This window comes from Coregonus clupeaformis, chromosome 7 (assembly GCF_020615455.1).
Source record: "Coregonus clupeaformis isolate EN_2021a chromosome 7, ASM2061545v1, whole genome shotgun sequence".
Taxonomy (NCBI): Eukaryota; Metazoa; Chordata; class Actinopteri; order Salmoniformes; family Salmonidae; genus Coregonus; species Coregonus clupeaformis.
Genome location: NC_059198.1, coordinates 4,420,205 through 4,440,934, shown reverse-complemented (window position 1 = coordinate 4,440,934; position 20,730 = coordinate 4,420,205). Strand labels below are relative to the sequence as shown.

The following is a 20,730-nucleotide window of genomic DNA, read 5'->3' as shown; positions in this document are numbered from 1 at the left end:
GGACTCTTTGCCCAGCCTCCCTCATGGACAGGCCATGATTTATCACATGGTCCACCAGAGTAGCCCTGATGTCATCTGATATACGCCTCCGCACTGGTCCTCGTCCTCTTCCACGGCCTCTTCCACATCCGACTCCTCTCTCTCTTTGTCCTCCTCTTACTCTGACTCTCATTGCCTCCATGCTTGCAAAGTTCTAAAAATGGCTCACCTGAGGCCTATTTGTAGTGCTAAGGCTCAGACTGATACTGATTGGTGTTCTGTTTTCTGTGCAAGTGTTTTCAGGTGTGTATGTAAGTGCATACAATTGCCAGATAAGTTTTGCATTTTGAACAGAGTGTTTTCCCACTGATAACAGGTGATTTCGTTTTTGAACAAAGTGTCTAATGTAAGAAAACGTGGGTAGTGTTTTGCAATAAGTGTGTTACAGAATTGCAAACAAAGTGCAAAGTTGACATTGTGTTTAAGCTATGGTTACTGTCACACCCTGGCTATGGGACTCTAGTTGTTGAGCCAGGGTGTGTTTGTTCTATGTGGTGTGTTTCTATGTTGGGGGTTCTGGTTTGTTGTTTTCTATGTTTGCCTTAGTGACTCCCAATCAGAGGCAACGAGTGTCAGCTGTTCGTTGGTTGTCTCTGATTGGGAGCCATATTTAAACTGTCTGTTTTTCATTCGGGTTTGTGGGATTTTGTTCCGTTAAGGTTTGTGTTGTGTATAACTTCAGGACGTCACGCATCGTTGTTTATTGTTTTTGTGTCGTGTTCAGTACAAATAAAGTATGTACGCTTATCACGCTGTGCCTTGGTCCGCTTCCTGTAACGATCGTGACAGTTACACTGTGTTTAAGGTATGCTACAAGACGTTTAGGTATTGAGGCTTTGGTCTAAGCATTCGGTTTTAGTGTGTAAGCAATGGGCAAAAACTGTAATTAGTCACTACTAAGAAAGTACTAATCATACTTAAAACAAGAACATTTCACAACTATATTTAAGGGTGGAACATTTAGTCATTACTTTTAACCGGTATATATTTTAATTTCTATATCAATTCCATCCCAATAAATGTCAACTTGCGTTTTCATCATATTAAAGCACGGTAGTGAGCGAATGGATGGCAGAGGGCCAGAGACAGACAGGTAAGGTACTGTGATTTGCCCAAGATCAACCTCCCAGCTGCACAAGGTCAATCCACTCTCACAGTCCCATATGTTCCTCCTATGGACTCTGGTTGGGAGAGAGGGCCCAGGAGGCTGTGTGGAACAGCTGGGCTTTCATGCGTGTGCTTTGCCTGGTGATAGGTTGCTGGTGATGGGTGGCTGGTGATGCATGTGGCATTGGTGATTGTTCAAATACAGTAGGTATGTTTTGTGGAGGTGGCGGATGTAGGGTTGTGTGTGTGTGTGTGTGTATGCGTGTGTGTGTGTGTGTGTGCGTGTGTGTTGGAAGTGTTTTGGGTACCTCAGTCATACGTGTGTTTCGGTAAATACATCTTCTCTACAGCTGTGCAAAGAACTAGAAGTGATTGTCCCAGATATAGAAGTAAGGAGTTACTATGCATGAATGAACACATGCATTGAACAACACATTCTCACACACAGTGAAATGGAAGTCAAAACAAGTGAGTGCCTGTTAATTGTCATTGTAGAATATATTTCAGTCAGACTTTATGGAAAGTAAACATTGAGGCAGATGGCTGAAACATGGCACAGTAGGTACAAGTTGAAGTGTGGACATGCACAGCTTGGAAGAGCTGTGTTGCTGCCCATCATCCAATCTACACTGTCCTCACGGTGCCCACTGTGCCCATGATTGATGTGAGTGGGTAAGTCTGACTCAGTCTGGATGCCACGGCTCCTCCAGGAGACTCAAGGGGAACTTGAAGCTAACAGATTCTACATAATGAATAACTGGTAGGTCGTACTCTACTCTGGAAGTTGTTTTTCTCAAGGTAGCACAGCATGTAGCTTGAGTGTCGGTTGGTTCGTGGGGAGCACGAAAATACCCTGCCTTTGCCTAGAAACTCGATGTAGGTTTTGAAAATAACAGTTTTTTTACTTTTAATGCTACCCTGTGATGTCACAGAGAGGTGTTTTTTTAGGACCTTCTTATCTTTTTAACCACAGATCACAGAAACTCGCTGTTTTCACATATGTAGACACTGGTTTGGTGCTGGAGATTATATGAGGTTCAAAAGTGGCGGAATTGCCCTTTAACTACACACCCTCTTCTACAGCCAATCACAAGGGATCATTTATTATTTCCGCTAGCTTTGGAGAGGCTGCCCAAAATAGTATTCTGTGTAAACATGTCACCTGCACTTTCTCACACACACACACACACTCACACACACACACACTCACACTCTCCCACCCCAACCCCCACACACCTCAAGAGTACTTCTTCACTTCCTCTACTGTATCTTCCTCTTAACAAACCCCACAGAGTGTACTCTCCCTGATTCCCCATTCACTATCTGTGATGGCTCCTCTGACGACTATCTTCCACAATGAGGATCACACAGGCTGCTCTTGACATAATATCTCTATGAAAGAGGGAGCGGCAGTGGGAGTATATCTCTGTAAGGGGCTCCTTGCATCCTTGCATCGCCGGGAACTACCTCATTTCTTATCTATCTCATCTGTGTGTGAGTGAGGTCCTCAGCTCACCCCAGTACAAGCAGAATATTTCATACACACATCTTAAACATTAAAGAACAGTGTTCTATTGAAATTCTCTTTCAGTCACCCACACAGAGAGAGATGCGTGCGTGCGCACACACACCCACACACACTGTCAGACAGTCAAATGAAGAACGTGCATTGTTCACATGGAGAGTTTTGTCATGTGTTCAGCTCCTGCCGTCAAAACAACATTTGTGATCAAACGAGAGGGAAGTAAGACTTGAAACGCAACAAGTGTCCCTTGTCTGTCACACGTCTGCTTTGAACATACAGTAGTTAGCTATCTCCATGGGTATTGGACCACAGTAATTAGCCTGAGCCTATGAGGAAAAACAAGCTCTCAGAATTAGTAAGCGGTTGCCGTCTGCATGAATGGCAGAAAGGGAAGCGATTAATAGTGTAAAAACCCTTTCACAGTCATAAAGCATCTCATATGCTGATCTAGGATCAGGTCCCCACTGTTCATTTAATCATATTCATTATGATCTAAAAGGCAAAACGGATCCTAGAACAGCATTATTGACACTTCATGAATACGGTCTCAGGACTCCTCAATGATCAATGATCTCTTTGTAGTCAGACAGACAGCGCTCCCTCTCAAGTCTGAAAACACTACTGAGGATCCGTTCGATGCAGCTAGCTGTCTGTGACTGTAGAGTTGGTTGACACGATCAAAAATACCAAATTCCAGGAGGATTTCCATGTAAAGTGTTGTAATTATCATATCTCTGTGGCGCAGACGAGCCATCTAAACGGATTCACCTCTGTGTTTTCACATGCACATAGATTATAGGCTACGACAAGGCAGGCATTCAATGGCAATGAAGTCAATGTAAGTACACTATTAGAAAAAAGGTTTCCAAAAGGGTTCTTCAGGTAGAACCATTTTTGGTTCCGGGTAGAACTCTTTTGGATTCCATGTAGAATCCTCTGTGGAAAGGGTTCTACATGGAACTCAAAAGGGTTCTACCTGGAACCAAAAAGCGTTCTTCAAAGGGTTCTCCTATGGGGACAGCCGAAGAACCCTTTTAGGTTTTAGGTAGCACCGTTTTGTACAATGGAAATGTGCTGTAGCTGTGCTTGACTCTAGTTGACTCTCGAATCTGAACACTGCTGGTTTAAACCTTCATTCCCAAGCAGTCCCAAAGTGCTAAAAGGGATACCTTGGGAATGTGGCCCTTTATCTACATCCCCATAGCAGATACCATAGACTTCCAGTCATTGCGCTAACGCTAGTTAGCATTGGCTCGCGGAGACTATGCAGAGAAATATCACAGATAGATAGGGGAAACCTCTCGAGTCGCACAAAATGGAATATAACGTTGCTGAAAACGTTCATAATGACACAATTGCATGTGTACAACATCTAAAGACCTGCATCACTATACTGAGAGTGTTGCCGTTTCTGAGGGGACATATTTGTGTGTTTTTGGAGCTTTTGTTGATGTTTTTCTCTAAGCCCTGACACTGTAGAACGAGCATGAAGAAGTAATAATAATATAATATATGCCATTTAGCAGACGCTTTTATCCAAAGCGTCTTACAGTCATGCCTGCATACATTTTACGTGTGTATCACTGGTTGGTGTAAGTTTCTCAAAAACAAGTGAAATTGCTAAAAAAAGTGTCTGCACTCTATAAAGTCAACTTCTCCTTTAAGGCAATTCCTTGTGGAGACTGATCTCTAGGGTCATTTTCAATTACTTGCTTGGAATAATCGCTGATCTAACATGACTGGGTTGGTGTAACATGCTGTTATGGAACCCCTGCTGTCAAATCAAAGTTTATTGTTCACATACTCAGATTTGCAGATGTTATCTGAGGTGCAGTGAAATGCTTGTGTGTCTAGCTGCAACAGTGTAGTAATAATACCTAGCAATACAAAACAATACGCACACAATACAAAAAGTAAAAATAATGAATATAAGAAATATCAGAACGAGCAGTCAGTGTCCGGAATATACACTACATGACCAAAGGTATGTGGACACCTGCTCGTCAAACATCTCATTCCAAAATCATGGGTATTAATATGAAGTTGGTCCCCCCTTTGCTGCTATAACAGCCTCCACTCTTCTGGGTAGGCTTTCCACTAGATGTTGGAACATTGCTGCGGGGACTTGCAGAGCATTAGTGAGGTCGGGCACTGATGTTGGGCGATGAGGCCTGGCTCACAGTCCCAAAGGTGTTCGATGGGGTTGAGGTCAGGGCTCTGTGCAGGCCAGTAAAGTTCTTCCACACCGATCTCGACAAACCATTTCTATATGGAACTCGCTTTGTGCACGGGGGCATTGTCATGCTGAAACATGAAAGGGCCTTCCCCAAACTGTTGCCACAAAGTTGGAAGCACAGAATCGTCTAGAATGTCATTGTACTGTATGCTGTAGCGTTAAGATTTCCCTTCACTGGAACTAAGGGGCCTAGCCCAAACCATGAAAAACAGCCTCAGACCATTATTCCTCCTCCACCAAACTTTACAGTTGACACTATGCATTGGGGCAGGCAGCGTTCTCCTGGCATCCGCCAAAACCAGATTAATCCGTCGGACTGCCAGATGGTTAAGCATGATTCATCACTCCAGAGAACGCGTTTCCACTGCTCCAGAGTCCATTGGTGGTGAGCTTTACACCACTCCAGCCAATGCTTGGCATTGTGCATGGTAATCTTAGGCTTGTGTGCAGCTGCTCAGCCATGGAAACCCATTTCATGAAGCTCCCGACGAACAGTTATTGTGCTGATGTTGCTTCCAGAGGCAGTTTGGTACTCGGTAGTGAGTGGTGCAACAGAGGACAGATGATTTTTACACACTTCAGCACTCTGCGGTCCCATTCTGTGAACTCGTGTGGCCTTCCACTTCGCAGCTGAGCCGTTGTTGCTCCTAGACATTTCCACTACACAATAACAGCACTTACAGTTGACCGGGGCAGCTCTAGCAGGGCAGAAATGTTACGAACTGACTTGTTGGAAAGGTGGCATCCTATGACTGTGCTATGTTGAAAGTCACTGAGCTCTTCAGTAAGGCCATTCTACTGCCAATGTTTGTCTGTGGAGATTGCATGGCTGTGTGCTCGATTTTCTACACCTATCAGCAACGGGTGTGGCTGAAATAGCCAAATCCACTAATTTGAAGGGGTGTCCACATACTTTTGTATATATATATATAATGAGTAGTTACTGTATATAGGATGACCCATGACTAGAATACAGTATAAACATACAGTATAAAGTGGGTAAAGCAGTATGTAAACATTGTTCAAGTGACCAGTGTTGAATGACTCTATGTCTGCTATTGGGCTGTGTTAGATCAGTGGTTACCTCAAAGAACGGAGGGATGGGAGGAAGGAAGGAAAGAAGGAGAAGGGTTGAGGCGTTCCATACCCCCAAATGAATCTAACTAAACGAGCCCTACATCTGGCTCTACCTTGTTTACTAAATGCATTTGAAAATAATATATAGCTGGGGGAGAGCCCCAGACTCATCCTCCAGAGTGGATCCCAGTGGACTTTCCATCAGCGTTAGTTCACTCATGTTATGAAATGTTCACACTGCAAGGCTCTCACTGCAATATTATCAAAGCAATCACAGAGGCTGGGGCTGTATGCCCCCACTGGCAGGTTGGCTGTCTGTGTGCATTGGTGCAAGATGTATTAGCTTCTGAATGTCAATACCAGTCATCCTAAACGTGTCATTTGTCTGTGAGAAAATATTGTTCATCGATAGGAATGAATCTCAGATTACTCAATGTGTTACAACATTTTAGCTTTGAAGTGGTCTATGCGGGAGAGGGCCAGTCTGTTTGGGTGGGCATGGAAATTATGGAATGGATGTAGCGTTGATGAATGCAGAAATAGTCTGGCATTCTGGCTAGCTTTGAAACAGTCTGGCATGGATAAATCAATGCTCAATAAATGAAATGGGGATTTGTTTGGTGCTAACTGCTCCATACACATACATTCATTTCAGATGTGATATGATACAGAACTCTTTCAATACGCTTTTATTATAGGGGGGTATTCAAGGTTACTATTTGAACAGGGCACTGCATCTAGGAAACCATAGAATGAAAACAGCCACTGCTTTATAACACAGAAAAATACAAAATAGCTTTCAGGGTTACCTTCTCCTCGAGGATATGTAAGGCACACAAGTTTGAAGGAGGCAAAGAAGTTTTTGTAAAAAAAATACATATTAAGTTTGAGACATTTTTCAACTAAAACAACAGCAAATTGAGCATCCTAGAGAGGTAAGTATACACCTTGAAACAGAGACACAAAAGGCTATTCTATATTCTATTTACTTTAATGCTGTGCCTTGAAATTCTTCTCCTCTAATTAAGTGGTGGCTGTACTTCTGTACCTTTCCATGACTGGTTGATGAACCTCAGAATCACAGCTTCTCGTGTCTAAAAGTGCACTCTAATCGAGTGGGCTATGCAATTTTGAGAAGATGGCTGCCGCACTGAGTGTTCTCAGAGCATGGATACAGTGCCTTAATGTACTCCCTTTTCAACAAAAATCTGTATTTTGCCAGTGGTCTAATAATTACTTTGTTGACAGCAGAAATAGATCCAAGCATAATGGGTTGCTGCTTGCTGCCTGTGTTCTGCTTGCAGCTCAGTTCATCTCATACTAACTAGATCTCACTGTTTTCATTGCTGGAGGTACAGCACGATGTGTCCTGATGCTTGGTGTTCCTCAGATTGGACTGGGTTGGGAACGGGTTGCAAGACTTGCATATTAGAACACTCAGTTTTGCAAATTACTCCATTTAGATCATTTTGAGACAGATTACAAATGGACCAAAAGGTTACAAAGAACATGTGAAGAACTTGGACCAAAAGGTCACGAAAAATAATCATATTGTACTACTGTACGTGTTGGACACACTGTTACACAGTCTAAGACAGAGGTCTCCATACTCAGAGGACTGCTGTGAGTGCAGGATACTGCTTCAACCCAACATAGCTGATCAAAATGATCAATTTATAATGGCCTCCATCTGGATCACCTTTAGTGGAATCAGATGTCTTAGTGCTAGGCTGGAACAAACACCTGCACACACTATAACCAACTAGGACTGGGATTGGGAGAGGTGTATGGGTAGGTGCATTGCGTAAAATACACAAGTATTTCAGGACTGGCTAATTTCGGTACTGACTGGATCCTAGTTGTCACATAAACAATACGCAAAGTTTCATCCTAGGTGTCATTTCACTCACTGCTGCTTTATCAAACATTTATGTGAAGAAAGGCAAGAAAAGCAAGTCTCAATAGGAGCTAGGCGGCCTTGCTGGATTAACAATAGTTAGGCGCTCTTTTGAAAGCTAACTGCTTTTGCACTATCAGCACCACTGTCAGTGTCTATTCACTCAGCACTGATGGAAACTCGTCCTTGAGTTAGACAGCAAGATGTAAACAATGAGAGAGGGAGAAGACAATGAGGGTATGGAGATCACCAGCCTGCTTGGACAAAACTGTGGAACAAAACAGTATTGTGGAGTTACAAATGGTTTTCACAGAAAAATATATCACTTCTGGTATGACAATAAAGTTTTTGTTAATTCATGGTGAATGCAGTGACTGGAATTGTTGTGTTGGAGTGTTAGGAAAGGACAAAATAAGCTTTTGGTTTATAGAAGTTGAAAAATTTATTCACTCACTAACTGTAAGTCGCTCTGGATAAGAGCGTCTGCTAAATGACTAAAATGTAAATGTAAGTTGTACAATGAATAATATTGACATTTTGTTCAGAGTTCACAGTCCATCATTACTTTAAGACATGAAGGTCAGTCAATATGGAACATTTCAAGAACTTTTAAAGTTTCTTCAAGTGCAGTCGCAAAAACCATCAAGCGCTATGATGAAACTGGCTCTCATGAGGACCGCCACAGTAATGGAAGATTCAGAGTTACCTCTGCTGCAGAGGATAAGTTCATTAGCGTTACCAGCCTCAGAAATTGCAGCCCAAATAAATGCTTCACAGTGTTAAAGTAACAGACACATCTCAACATCAACTGTTCAGAGGAGACTGTGTGAATCAGGCCTTAATGGCTCGAATTGCTGCAAAGAAACCACTAATAAAGGACACCAATAAGAAGAAGAGACTTGATTGTGCCAAGAAACATGAGCAATGGACATTAGACCGGTGGAAATTTGTACTTTGGTCTGGAGTCCAAATTGGAGATTTTTGGTTCCAACCGCCGTGTCTTTGTGAGACGCGGTGTGGGTGAACGGATGATCTCCGCATGTGTATTTCCCACCTTAAAACATGCAGGAAGAGGTGTTATGGTGTGTGTGTGTGTGGGGGGGGATTGCTTTGTTTTTCAACAGGACAATGACCCAACACACCTCCAGGCTGTGTAAGGGCTATTTTACCAAGAAGGAGAGTGATGGAGTGCTGCATCAGATGACCTGGCCTCCACAATCCCCAGACCTCAACCACATTGAGATAGTTTGGGATGAGTCAGACCACAGAGTGAAGGAAAAGCAGCCAACAAGTGCTCAGCATATGTGTGAACTCCTTCAAGACTGTTGGAAAAGCATTCCAGGTGAAGCTGGTTGAGAGAATACCAAGAGTGTGCAAAGCTGTCCTCAAGGTAAAGGGTGGCTATTTGAAGAATCTCAAATTTAAAATATATTTTGATTTGTTTAACACTTTTTTGGGGTTACTATATGATTCCATATGTGTTATTTCATCGTTTTGATGTCTTCACTATTATTCTACAATAAAGAAAAACCCTTGAATGTGTAGGTGTTCTAAAACTTTGGACCGGTAGTGTATATATATTATCCTATATCAGCCTAACTGTATGTGCAGTACTGCAGTATGATCAATTTGATCATAAAGCTGTTACATCTGCACTGAGGCAACCCGCTATTAATAATATCTATGCATAGGCCATTTACTTTCAAAAACATCCAAAAAATGTGAAGGTTTTCATGATGTCATGTTAACTGATTTACTCAGTCCAGAGGTGCATTCCAAACCACATTGACAAAACCTTGAGGTAATAGCGCCTCAAGGACTTTCCATTAATTACACAAAGAGAGAGACGTCTTTCCCATTCCAACAGAGTGTGTGTGAGATCCGCGAAAGGTGAATTTGTTATTGTTTTCAAACCGAGGAGAGGAGCATCCAGCGTTGTGGTAAAAAAAAATTGTAGACCTAGTACATACTCAGCTGTTCTATCGAGCGTGCAATGATGTCTGAGGGGGGAAAGAACAGTGTTCGTTGTTTGAAGTAACGTCTTTGTTGTTGTAATATCGCAAATGGACATGGCAGTTTCACCGCAACGGATTCCAACTTTAATATCGATTCAGGAAATAATAAAGCATGTCATTGTCATCTGAAAGCAAAATGGCGGTGTGGGAATACAATAGTCCAAATAGACCCAGAGGCCCTGGACTCATATCACATTCTATCCTATCTGCTCTGGGTCTCTCCCTGGGCACAAACTCCAGGCTTCGACTTCAACTGACATTTACAGGCAAAGGTTCTGTCAATTTAATTTTTAAATCTATATGCATGGTATTTCTCTTCCTCTCCTTGATTTGAGGGTAAGTGAACCAAATAGATGTGTTAGTGTTGTCAAATCACATGCCCAAAAGTGATGCAATGCATGTAATAGTCATAGCAAATCCAGCATAGGGGAAAGATAATACCTTTCTAGGCAAGCAACATCTAACAAGGGAAGGCCAGAAATGACCTTTAGATCGTTCCATGTAAAGGTTGAGTGTTCAGACTATGTTCTAAAATTAGATTACTTTGTTTTAGGCTAGATGTTCCCGCACACACTCTCCTACAATCATCAGGCACTGAGAATTGAACTGTAAAAACGTGGCAGCGACTGACATCTGGTGGATAGTGATGGAACTGTATGTTGTTGTGGTAATTTCCCAGCCAGGGACAGCAGATACCTGTTGGACAGATAGGGACAACATACACTGCTCAAAAAAATAAAGGGAACACATAAACAACACAATGTAACTCCAAGTCAATCACACTTCTGTGAAATCAAACTGTCCACTTAGGAAGCAACACTGATTGACAATTCATTTCACATGCTGTTGTGCAAATGGAATAGACAGCAGGTGGATATTATATGTAATTAGCAAGACACCCCAGACCACTTCTCAGTTCCTATGCTTCCTGGCTGATGTTTTGGTCACTTTTGAATGCTGGCGGTGTTTTCACTCTAGTGGTAGCATGAGACGGAGTCTACAACCCACACAAGTGGCTCAGGTAGTGCAGCTCATCCAGGATGGCACATCAATGCGAGCTGTGGCAACAAGGTTTGCTGTGTCTGTCAGCGTAGTGTCCAGAGCATGGAGGCGCTACCAGGAGACAGGCCAGTACATTAGGAGACGTGGAGGAGGCCGTAGGAGGGCAACAACCCAGCAACAGGACCGCTACCTCCGCCTTTGTGCAAGGAGGAGCAGGAGGAGCACTGCCAGAGCCCTGCAAAATGACCTCCAGCAGGCCACAAATGTAAATGTGTCTGCTCAAACGGTCAGAAACAGACTCCATGAGGGTGGTATGAGGGCCCGACGTCCACAGGTGGGGGTTGTGCTTACAGCCCAACACCGTGCAAGACGTTTGGCATTTGCCAGAGAACACCAAGATTGGCAAATTCGCCACTGGCGCTGTGTGCTCTTCACAGATGAAAGCAGGTTCACACTGAGCACATGTGACAGACGTGACAGAGTCTGGAGACGCCATGGAGAACGTTCTGCTGCCTGCAACATCCTCCAGCATGACCGGTTTGGCGGTGGGTCAGTCATGGTGTGGGGTGGCATTTCTTTGGGGGGCCGCACAGCCCTCCATGTGCTCGCCAGAGGTAGCCTGACTGCCATTAGGTACAGAGATGAGATCCTCAGACCCCTTGTGAGACCATATGCTGGTGCGGTTGGCCCTGGGTTCCTCCTAATGCAAGACAATGCTAGACCTCATGTGGCTGGAGTGTGTCAGCAGTTCCTGCAAGAGGAAGGCATTGATGCTATGGACCGCCCCGTTCCCCAGACCTGAATCCAATTGAGCACATCTGGGACATCATGTCTCGCTCCATCCACCAACGCCACGTTGCACCACAGACTGTCCAGGAGTTGGCGGATGCTTTAGTCCAGGTCTGGGAGGAGATCCCTCAGGAGACCATCCGCCACCTCATCAGGAGCATGCCCAGGCGTTGTAGGGAGGTCATACAGGCACGTGGAGGCCACACACACTACTGAGCCTCATTTTGACTTGTTTTAAGAACATTACATCAAAGTTGGATCAGCCTGTAGTGTGGTTTTCCACTTTAATTTTGAGGGTGACTCCAAATCCAGACCTCCATGGGTTGATAAATTTGATTTCCATTGATCATTTTTGTGTGATTTTGTTGTCAGCACATTCAACTATGTAAAGAAAAAAGTATTTAATAAGATTATTTCATTCATTCAGATCTAGGATGTGTTGTTTAAGTGTTCCCTTTATTTTTTTGAGCAGTGTATAATGGATTAGATGTCCTTGGCCCTGCCCTAGTACTCTTCTGACTTTATTCATGGAGTGATTCTCCACTGCATGTCAGACAGACCATTACTACGCTGTCGAAGGTGACTTCACTCCCGTTTTATTGCTTACCTCCCTTGTTGATTGTAGGCTAATCACGAGCATGTCCTGAATCAGCGTTCGACATAGGCACTATTATGGTGATTTATGTGGCTTGTTGTAGTTCTTAGTGATATGAATATTCTCTTCACTTGTAAATTAAATATGACCACGTCAAGGATACGCTTTTTGGAACTTTATCTAGATTTTTGGCTCCATTCAAGTAAAAGAGCCGGAACATTTGGCTCCCAAACAGCTCTTCGTTGAAAATGCTTATGAATTGACCTAAAACCATGAAAAGAAAATGCTAATCTCCAATGTACAGCCCAGAAGGTAGGCTACCATTATGTCAGATCGTGAAATGCGTGTTCAAATACATTTGTACCGGGCCAAATTATTAGATGGCCTGAAAAACAAAAACAAAAAATAGTAGCAATATGCAAATCAGGGAGCCAAATGAACGGTTCTTTCACCCGATGCGATTCGGCTCCCGACGTTCAGCAAAAAGATCCGTTCAAAAAGAACCGTTCGTCCGCGAACGACCCATCACTATATTATGTCAGGTTGCAGCAACAGGTTTGAGCCTGATAAAGCTTTGTTTCTCAATTTATCGAGACTGCTAGCAGGGAATTAGGCTAGGCCTATGTTTATCTATGAGTGGGAAAGAAACGGAAGGTTAGCCTAAATAAATGGTGTCCAATGTTTTTCAATTATTAATCTTTGTATTGATAAATAGGATATGGATTATAATTATTCCATAGATTATACATTTTCTGCCCACGTGGTTGGCCATTGGTCGCCTCCAGGGAGCGCCCTTCTACCTGCCAGTGTCCACTGTAGACTGTCACCTTTCATAGCGCTCTAATGAATGACGTCGAACAATAACACCATGCCCGCCTACCTTTCCTACCAACTGACTCACTGTTAATCGAAGTAGAAGTTTGACAGCTCAGCTTTTACCCAGACAGTCCTTTGAGAACGCACGGTTGCGCTTCACTTTTGCCTTCGGAAGAAATTGTCTCTCACTTTTTCATTAACGACTACTGTAGTTGGGAAAGCCAGGTAAATAGGATCTTTCTCGGCAGGCTATGCGCTGGTTATGAGGAATTCGATGAGTCGATAGTGTCACTTTTATTTATTCTGTCTGGGGAGTCTATTCGGACATTTGTATTGTTTTTAAACGGCGCCTAAAGGGATATAACCATGTCGAGGGATCCAGAAGAAGTGAACAAGCTCACCGAAAGTACATACAAGGTAAATTAACGTGTGTATTCTAACAGATGCGTCCTCGAGCTCGGCGATTCATACGAGACATTGTGTTGCTTGAATCAATATGCCATAATTAACTGTGAATTAACCTTTATGAGGTACCATAAATGGTTGAGCTTTCCCCGGGTAAACACCTCCCATATAAACACCTTCAATGTTGTTTTACTACGTAGGGTAATAACTTCCTCAGTTGTCAGAAGTTGGCTGAATTCCGAAAGTGGTGTTGATAACAGGTTGCTCACTACTTGTGTCACACCCAAATACTGTAGACCTATAGCCATAGGGACTAGAGATACACTATATACAGTACAAGTCAAAGGTTTGGACACACCTACTCATTCAAGGGTTTTTCTTTATTTTTACTATTTTCTACATTGTAGAATAATAGTGAAGACATCAAAACTATGAAATAACACATATGGAATCATGTAGTAACCAAAAAAGTGTTAAACAAATCCAAATATATTTTAAATATGAGATTCTTCGAAGTAGCCACCCCGTGCCTTGATGACAGCTTTGCACACTCTTGGTATTCTCTCAACCAGCTTCATGAGGTAGTCACTTGGAATGTATTTCAATTAACAGGTGTGCCTTGTTAAAAGTTAATTTGTGGAATTTCTTTCCTTAATGCATTTGAGCCAATCAGTTGTGTTGTGACAAGGTAGGGGTGGTATACAGAATATAGCCCTATTTGGTAAAAGACCAAGTCCATATTATGGCAAGAACAGCTCAAATAAGCAAAGAGAAATGACAGTCCATCATTACTTTAAGACATAAAGGTCAGTCAATACGGAACATTTCAAGAACTTTGAAAGTTTCTTCAAGTGCAGTCGCAAAAACCATCAAGCGCTATGATGAAACTGGCTCTCATGAGGACCGCCACAGGAAATGAAGACCCAGAGTTACCTCTGCTGCAGAGGAAAAGTTCATTAGAGTTAACTGCACCTCATATTGCAGCCCAAATAAATGCTTCACAGAGTTCAAGTAACAGACACATCTCAACATCAACTGTTCAGAGGAGACTGGATGAATCAAGCCTTCATGGTCGAATTGCTGCAAAGAAACCACTACTAAAGGACACCAATAAGAAGAGACTTGCTTGGGCCAAGAAACATGAGCAATGCAGATTAGACCGGTGGAAATCTGTCCTTTGGTCTGAGTCCAAATTTGAGATTTTTGGTTCCAACCACCGTGTCTTTGTGAGACGCAGAGTAGGTGAACAGATGATCTCCGCATGTGTGGTTCACACCGTGAAGCATGGAGGAGGAGGTGTGATGGTGTGGGGGTGCTTTGCTGTCAGTGATTTATTTATAATTCAAGGCACACTTAACCAGCATTGCTACCACTGCATTCTGCAGCAATATGCCATCCCATCTGGTTTGCGCTTAGTGGGACTATCATTTGTTTTTCAACAGGACAATGACCCAACACACCTCCATGCTGTATAAGGGCTATTTGACCAACAAGGAGAGTGATGGAGTGCTGCATCAGATGACCTGGCCTCCACAATCACCCAACCTCAACCCGATTGAGATGGTTTGGGATGAGTTGGACCGCAGAGTGAAGGAAAAGCAGCCAACAAGTGCTCAGCATATGTGGGAAATCCTTCAAGACTGTGGGAAAAGGATTCCAGGTGAAGCTGGTTGAGAGAATGCCAAGATTGTGCAAAGCTGTCATCAAGGCAAAAAGTGGTTTCTTTAAAGAATCTAAAATCTAAAATATATTTTGATTTGTTTGACACTTTTTTGGTTACTACATGATTCCATATGTGTTATTTCATAGTTTTGATGTCTTCACTATTATTCTACAATGTAGAAAATAGTAAAAATAAAGAAAATCCCTTGAATGAGTAGGTGTGTCCAAACTTTTGACTGGTAGTGTATGCAAAAGTATGTGGACACCCCTTCAAATTAGTGAATTCGGCTATTGCCGACAGTTGTATAAAATCGAGCACACAGCCATGTAATCTCCATAGACAAACATTGGCAGTAGAATGTCTTTACTGAAGAGCTCAGTGACATTCAACGTGGCGCTCTCATAGGATGCCACCTTTCCAACAAGTTCGTAAAATTTTTGCCCCGCTAGAACTTCCCCAGTCAACTGTAAGTGCTGTTATTGTGAAGTGGAAACTTCTAGCTCAGCCGCGAAGTGGTAGGCCACACAAGCTCACAGAACTGGACCGCCGAGTGCTGAAGCGTCTTTCCTCGGTTGCAACATTCACTACCGAGTTCCAAACTGCCTCTGGAAGCAACATCAGCACAATAACTGTTCGTTGTGAGCTTCATGAAATGGGGTTCCATGGCCGAGCAGCCGCACACAAGCCTAAGCTCACCATACGCAATGCCAAGCGTCAGCTGGAATGGTGTAAAGTTCGCCGCCATTGGACTCTGGAGCAGTGGAAACGTGTACTCTGGAGTGATGAATCACGCTTCACCATCTGGCAGTCCGACAGACGAATCTGGGTTTGCTGGATGCCAGGAGAACGCTACCTGCCCAATGCATAGTGTCAACTGTAAAGTTTGGTGGAGGAGGAATAATGGTCTGGAGCTGTTTTTCATGGTTTGGGCTAGGCCCCTTAGTTCCAGTAAAGGGAAATGTTAACGCTAATGCATACAATGACATTCTAGACAATTCTGTGCTTCCAACTTTGTGGCAACAGATTGGGGAAGGCCTTTTCCTGTTTCAGCATGACAATGCCCCTGTGCACAAAGCGAGGTCCATACAGAGGTAGTTTGTCGAGATTGGTGTGGAAGAACTTAACTGACCTGCACAGAGCCCTGACCTCAACCCCATCGAACACCTTTGGGATGAATTGGAACACCGACTGCGAGCCAGGCCTAATCGCCCAACATCAGTGCCCGACCTCACTAATTATCTTGTGGCTGAATGGAAGCGAGTCCCCGCATTAATGTTCCAACATTTAGGGGAAAGCCTTCCCAGAAGAGTGGAAGCTGTTATAGCAGCAAAGGGGCGGACCAACTCTAACTGCAGTTAGAGCGGCCCTAGCGAAGATACAGTTAATTTCCTGCAATTCTACACATTTTGCCATGGGGTGTAGAGAAAATGTTTCAGTTTTAAAGCAAGTTTGCTACAATTGTACACATTTTGCCATTGGGTGGAGACAAATGTTTGCAGTTTTTAATTACAGTGCCTTCGGAAAGTATTCAGACCCCTTGAGTTTTTCCACATTTTGTTATGTTACAGCCTTATTCTAAAATTGATTAAATCGTTTTTTTTCTTCATCAATCTACACACAATACCCCATAATGACAAAGCAAAAACAGTTTTTTTGAAATATGACATTTACATAAGTATTCAGACCCTTTACTCAGTACTTTGTTGAAGCACCTTTGGCAGTGATTACAGCCTCAAGTCTTTTGAGTATGACGCTACAAGCTTGGCACACATGTATTTGGAGAGTTTCTCACATTCTTCTCTGCAGATCCTCTCAAGCTGTCAGGTTGGATGGGGAGCGTCGCTGCACAGCTATTTTCAGGTCTCTCCAGAGATGTTTGATCAGGTTCAAGTCCGGGCTCTGGCTGGGCCACTCAAGGACATTCAGTGACCTGTCCAGAAGCCACTCCTGCGTTGTCTTGGCTGTGTGCTTAGGGTCGTTGTCCTGTTAGAGGGTGAACCTTCACCCCAGTCTGAGGACCTGAGCGCTCTGGAGCAGATGTTCATCAAGGATCTCACTGTACTTTGTGCTCTAGGTCTCTGTCAGAGTGACCATCCGGTTCTTGGTCACCTCCCTGACCAAGGCCCTTCTCCCCCGATTGCTCAGTTTGGCCGGGCGGCCAGCTCTAGGAAGAGTGTTGGTGGTTCCAAACTTCTTCCATTTTAAGAATGATGGAGGCAACTGTGTTCTTGGGGACCTTCAATGCTGCAGAAATGTTTTGGTACCCTTCCCCAGATTTTTGCTCTGACATGCACTGTGAACTGTGGGACCTTATATAGACAGGTGTGTGCCTTTCGAAATAATGTCCAATCAATTGAATTTACTACAGGTGGACTCCAATCAAGTTGTAGAAACATCTCAAGGATGATCAATGGAAACAGGATGCACCTGAGCTCAATTTCGGGTCTCATAGCAAAGGGTCTGAATACTTATGTAAATAAGTTATTTCAGTTTTTTATCTTTTATAAATTTGCAACTATTTCTAAAAACCTGTTTTCGCTTCGTCATTATGGGGTATTGTGTGTAGATTGCTGACGATTTGTATTTATTTAATCCATTTTAGAATAAGGCTGTAACGTAACAAAATGTCGAAAAAGTCAAGGGGTCTGAATACTTTCCGAAGGCACTGTATATCTGATGATCAATGGGGCCCCCGGTCGGTAATTCGACCATGCTTAGCCTGCTACAAGCTTAGATAGCTTGCCGTTAGATTAATTTACTAATCTAAACATTTTTAGCGGACATGGGCTAATCAAGTGACTGTCAGTGACTGACAGAACAAGAGATCTGCTGATGCACAACCAAATTTTGAGAATTGATCCGTGGGCTGCCACCTGTCTAGAGGAGATATGCATGGAGGAATGGGCCAAAATATCAGCAACAGTGTGTGAAAACCTTGTGAAGACTTACAGAAAACGTTTGACCTGTGTCATTGCCAACAAAGGGTATATAACAAAGTATTGAGAAACTTTTGTTATTGACCAAATACTTATTTTCCACCATAATTTGCAAATAAATTCATTAAAAATCCTACAATGTGATTTTCTGGATTTTTTTTCCTCATTTTGTCTGTCATAGTTGACGTGTACCTATGATGAAAATTACAGGCCTCTCTCATCTTTTTAAGTGGGAGAACTTGCACAATTGGTGGCTGAATAAATACTTTTTTCCCCAACTGTATACCCTTCTTCATAGTGTAGCCCAGCTTTGATGTATTGTCATGATTTCATCGGCTACACTTGCCGTCAGGCTGGGTCTTACTCTGGGTGGTTAGATAGAATAGACAGAATAGAAAGCAGAAAAACTCCCCCTCATTGTTCACTCCCACCACATTTAATCATTTTTTATCCCATCATTATTTCCCTAATGTCCATTGACCACGCACCAACTGTGTCAGTTAATGGCCTCTCATTTTGACAGATGAGTAGGTGGTATGAAATCTATTGCTGGTAAGGCTCTGTCTTTTCGGGGGGAAAAAACAGTTTCTCTCAGTCTCTCTTGTCTCGGGTTCCTTTTTCTACATTTGAATATCACAAATGCTACTTAGTGTTATATCAGATAGAACAACATACAATTACACTAAGTGTTACAGTATCCACATCAATGGATCAATTTGACACTTGTCAAAGCCTTTGGAAAAACATAATTATTTTTTTCACTCTTCAGTCATACCCATTAATTAACCCCCTATATCTGGTGGCCGAGCTACAGCGGTGTTTGTCAGACTGAGACATTCTGAAAATCTGTCTTCTCACGAAAACATCCAGTGCATTCGGAAAGTATTCAGACCTGTTTACTTTTTTCACATTTTGTTATGTTACAGCCTTATTCTAAAATTGATTAAATTGTTTTTTTCTTCCCCTCGCCAATCTACACACAATACCCCATAATGACAAAGCAACAACAGTTTTTTAGAAATGTTAGCTAATTTATTAAAAATAAAAAATTGAAATATCACATTTATATAAGTATTCAGACCCTTTGTTGAAGCACCTTTGGCAGCAATTACAGTCTTGAGTCTTCTTGGGTATGACGCTACAATCTTGGCACACCTGTATTTGGGGAGTTTCTCCCATTCTTCTCTGCAGATCCTCTCAAGCTCTGTCTGGTTGGATGGGGAGCGTTGCTGCACAGCTATTTTCAGGTCTCTCAAGAGATGTTAGATCAGGTTCAAGTCCAGGCTCTGGCTGGGCCACTCAAGGACATTCAGAGACTTGTCCCGAAGACACTCCTGCGTTGTCTTGGCTGTGTGCTTAGGGTCATTGTCCTGTTGGAAGCTGAACATTCACCCTAGTCTGAGGTCCTGAACACTTTGGAGCAGGTTTTCATCAAGAATCTCTCTGTACTTGCTCCGTTCATCTTTGCCTCGATCCTGACTAGTCTTCCAGTCTCTACTGCTGAAAACATCCCCACAACATGATGCTGCCACCACCATGCTTCCCCGTAGGGATGGTGCCAGGTTTCCTCCAGACGTGACACTTGGCATTCAGGCCAAAGAGTTCAATCTTGGTGTCATCAGACCAGAATCTTGATTCTCATGGTCTGAGAGTCTTTAGGTGCCTTTTGGCAAACTCCAAGCGGGCTGTCATGTGCCTTTTACTGAGGAGTTGCTTCTGTCTGGCCACTCTACCATAAAGGCCTGATTGGTGGAGTGCTGCAGAGATGGTTATCCTTCTGGAAGGTTATCCCATCTCCACAGAGGAGTTCTGTCAGAGTGACCATCAGGTTCTTGGTCACCTCCCTGACCAAGGTCCTTCTCCCCCGATTGCTCAGTTTGGCCAGGCGGCGAGATCTAGGAAGAGTCTTGGTGGTTCCAAACTTCTTCCATGTAATAATGATGGAGGCCACTGTGTTCTTGGGGACCTTCAATGCTGCAGTAATGTTTTGGTACCCTTCCCCAGATTTGTGCCTCGACACAATCCTGTCTCGGAGCTCTACGGACTATGCCTTTGACCTCATTGCTTGGTTTTTGCTCTGACATGCACTGCCAACTGTGGGACCTTTATATAGACAGGTGTGTGCCTTTCCAAATCATGTCCAATCGATTGAATTTACCACAGGTGGACTCCAATTAAGTTGTAGAAACATCTCAAGGATCATCAGTGGAAACAGGATGCACCTGAGCTAAATTTTCGAGTCTCATAGCAAAGGGTCTGAATACTTATGTAAATAAGGTATTTCTGTTTTTTATTTTTAATACATTTGCAAGAATTTCTCAACCTGTTTTCACTTTGTCATTATGGGGATTTTTATTTATTTAATCCATTTTAGAATAAGTCTGTAACGTAACAAAATGTCGAAAAAGTCAAGGGGTCTGAATACTTTCCGAAGGCACTGTCTGTAGCGTCTGAACGGTTTGGCCTACAGATGAGACTCTCACGAACATGGCGGTGTTCTCCGTTTTGCTCTATCATGCTCACAAGACTCGTCTGAAGGTAGCCTGGTACCAGTAAAAAAGAAAAAAAACATTGTACCCCAAAAAAAGTTGTTAAATATGGGTCAAAATATAATACAAATTATTTCCT

General features: G+C 43.0%; 1 protein-coding gene across 1 annotated transcript in view; it reads left to right on the top strand.

The window, feature by feature from the left end:
- Positions 1-13,179: 13,179 nt before the first annotated feature.
- LOC121568810 (brain-specific angiogenesis inhibitor 1-associated protein 2-like protein 1) overlaps positions 13,180-20,730 on the top strand; it is a 65,193-nt gene continuing 57,642 nt past the window's right edge. Inside the window, exon 1 of the mRNA XM_041879247.2 lies at positions 13,180-13,515. Coding sequence (XP_041735181.2) covers positions 13,465-13,515 — 51 coding nt within the window. The 5' untranslated portion in view covers positions 13,180-13,464. The remainder of the gene's footprint in view (positions 13,516-20,730) is intronic.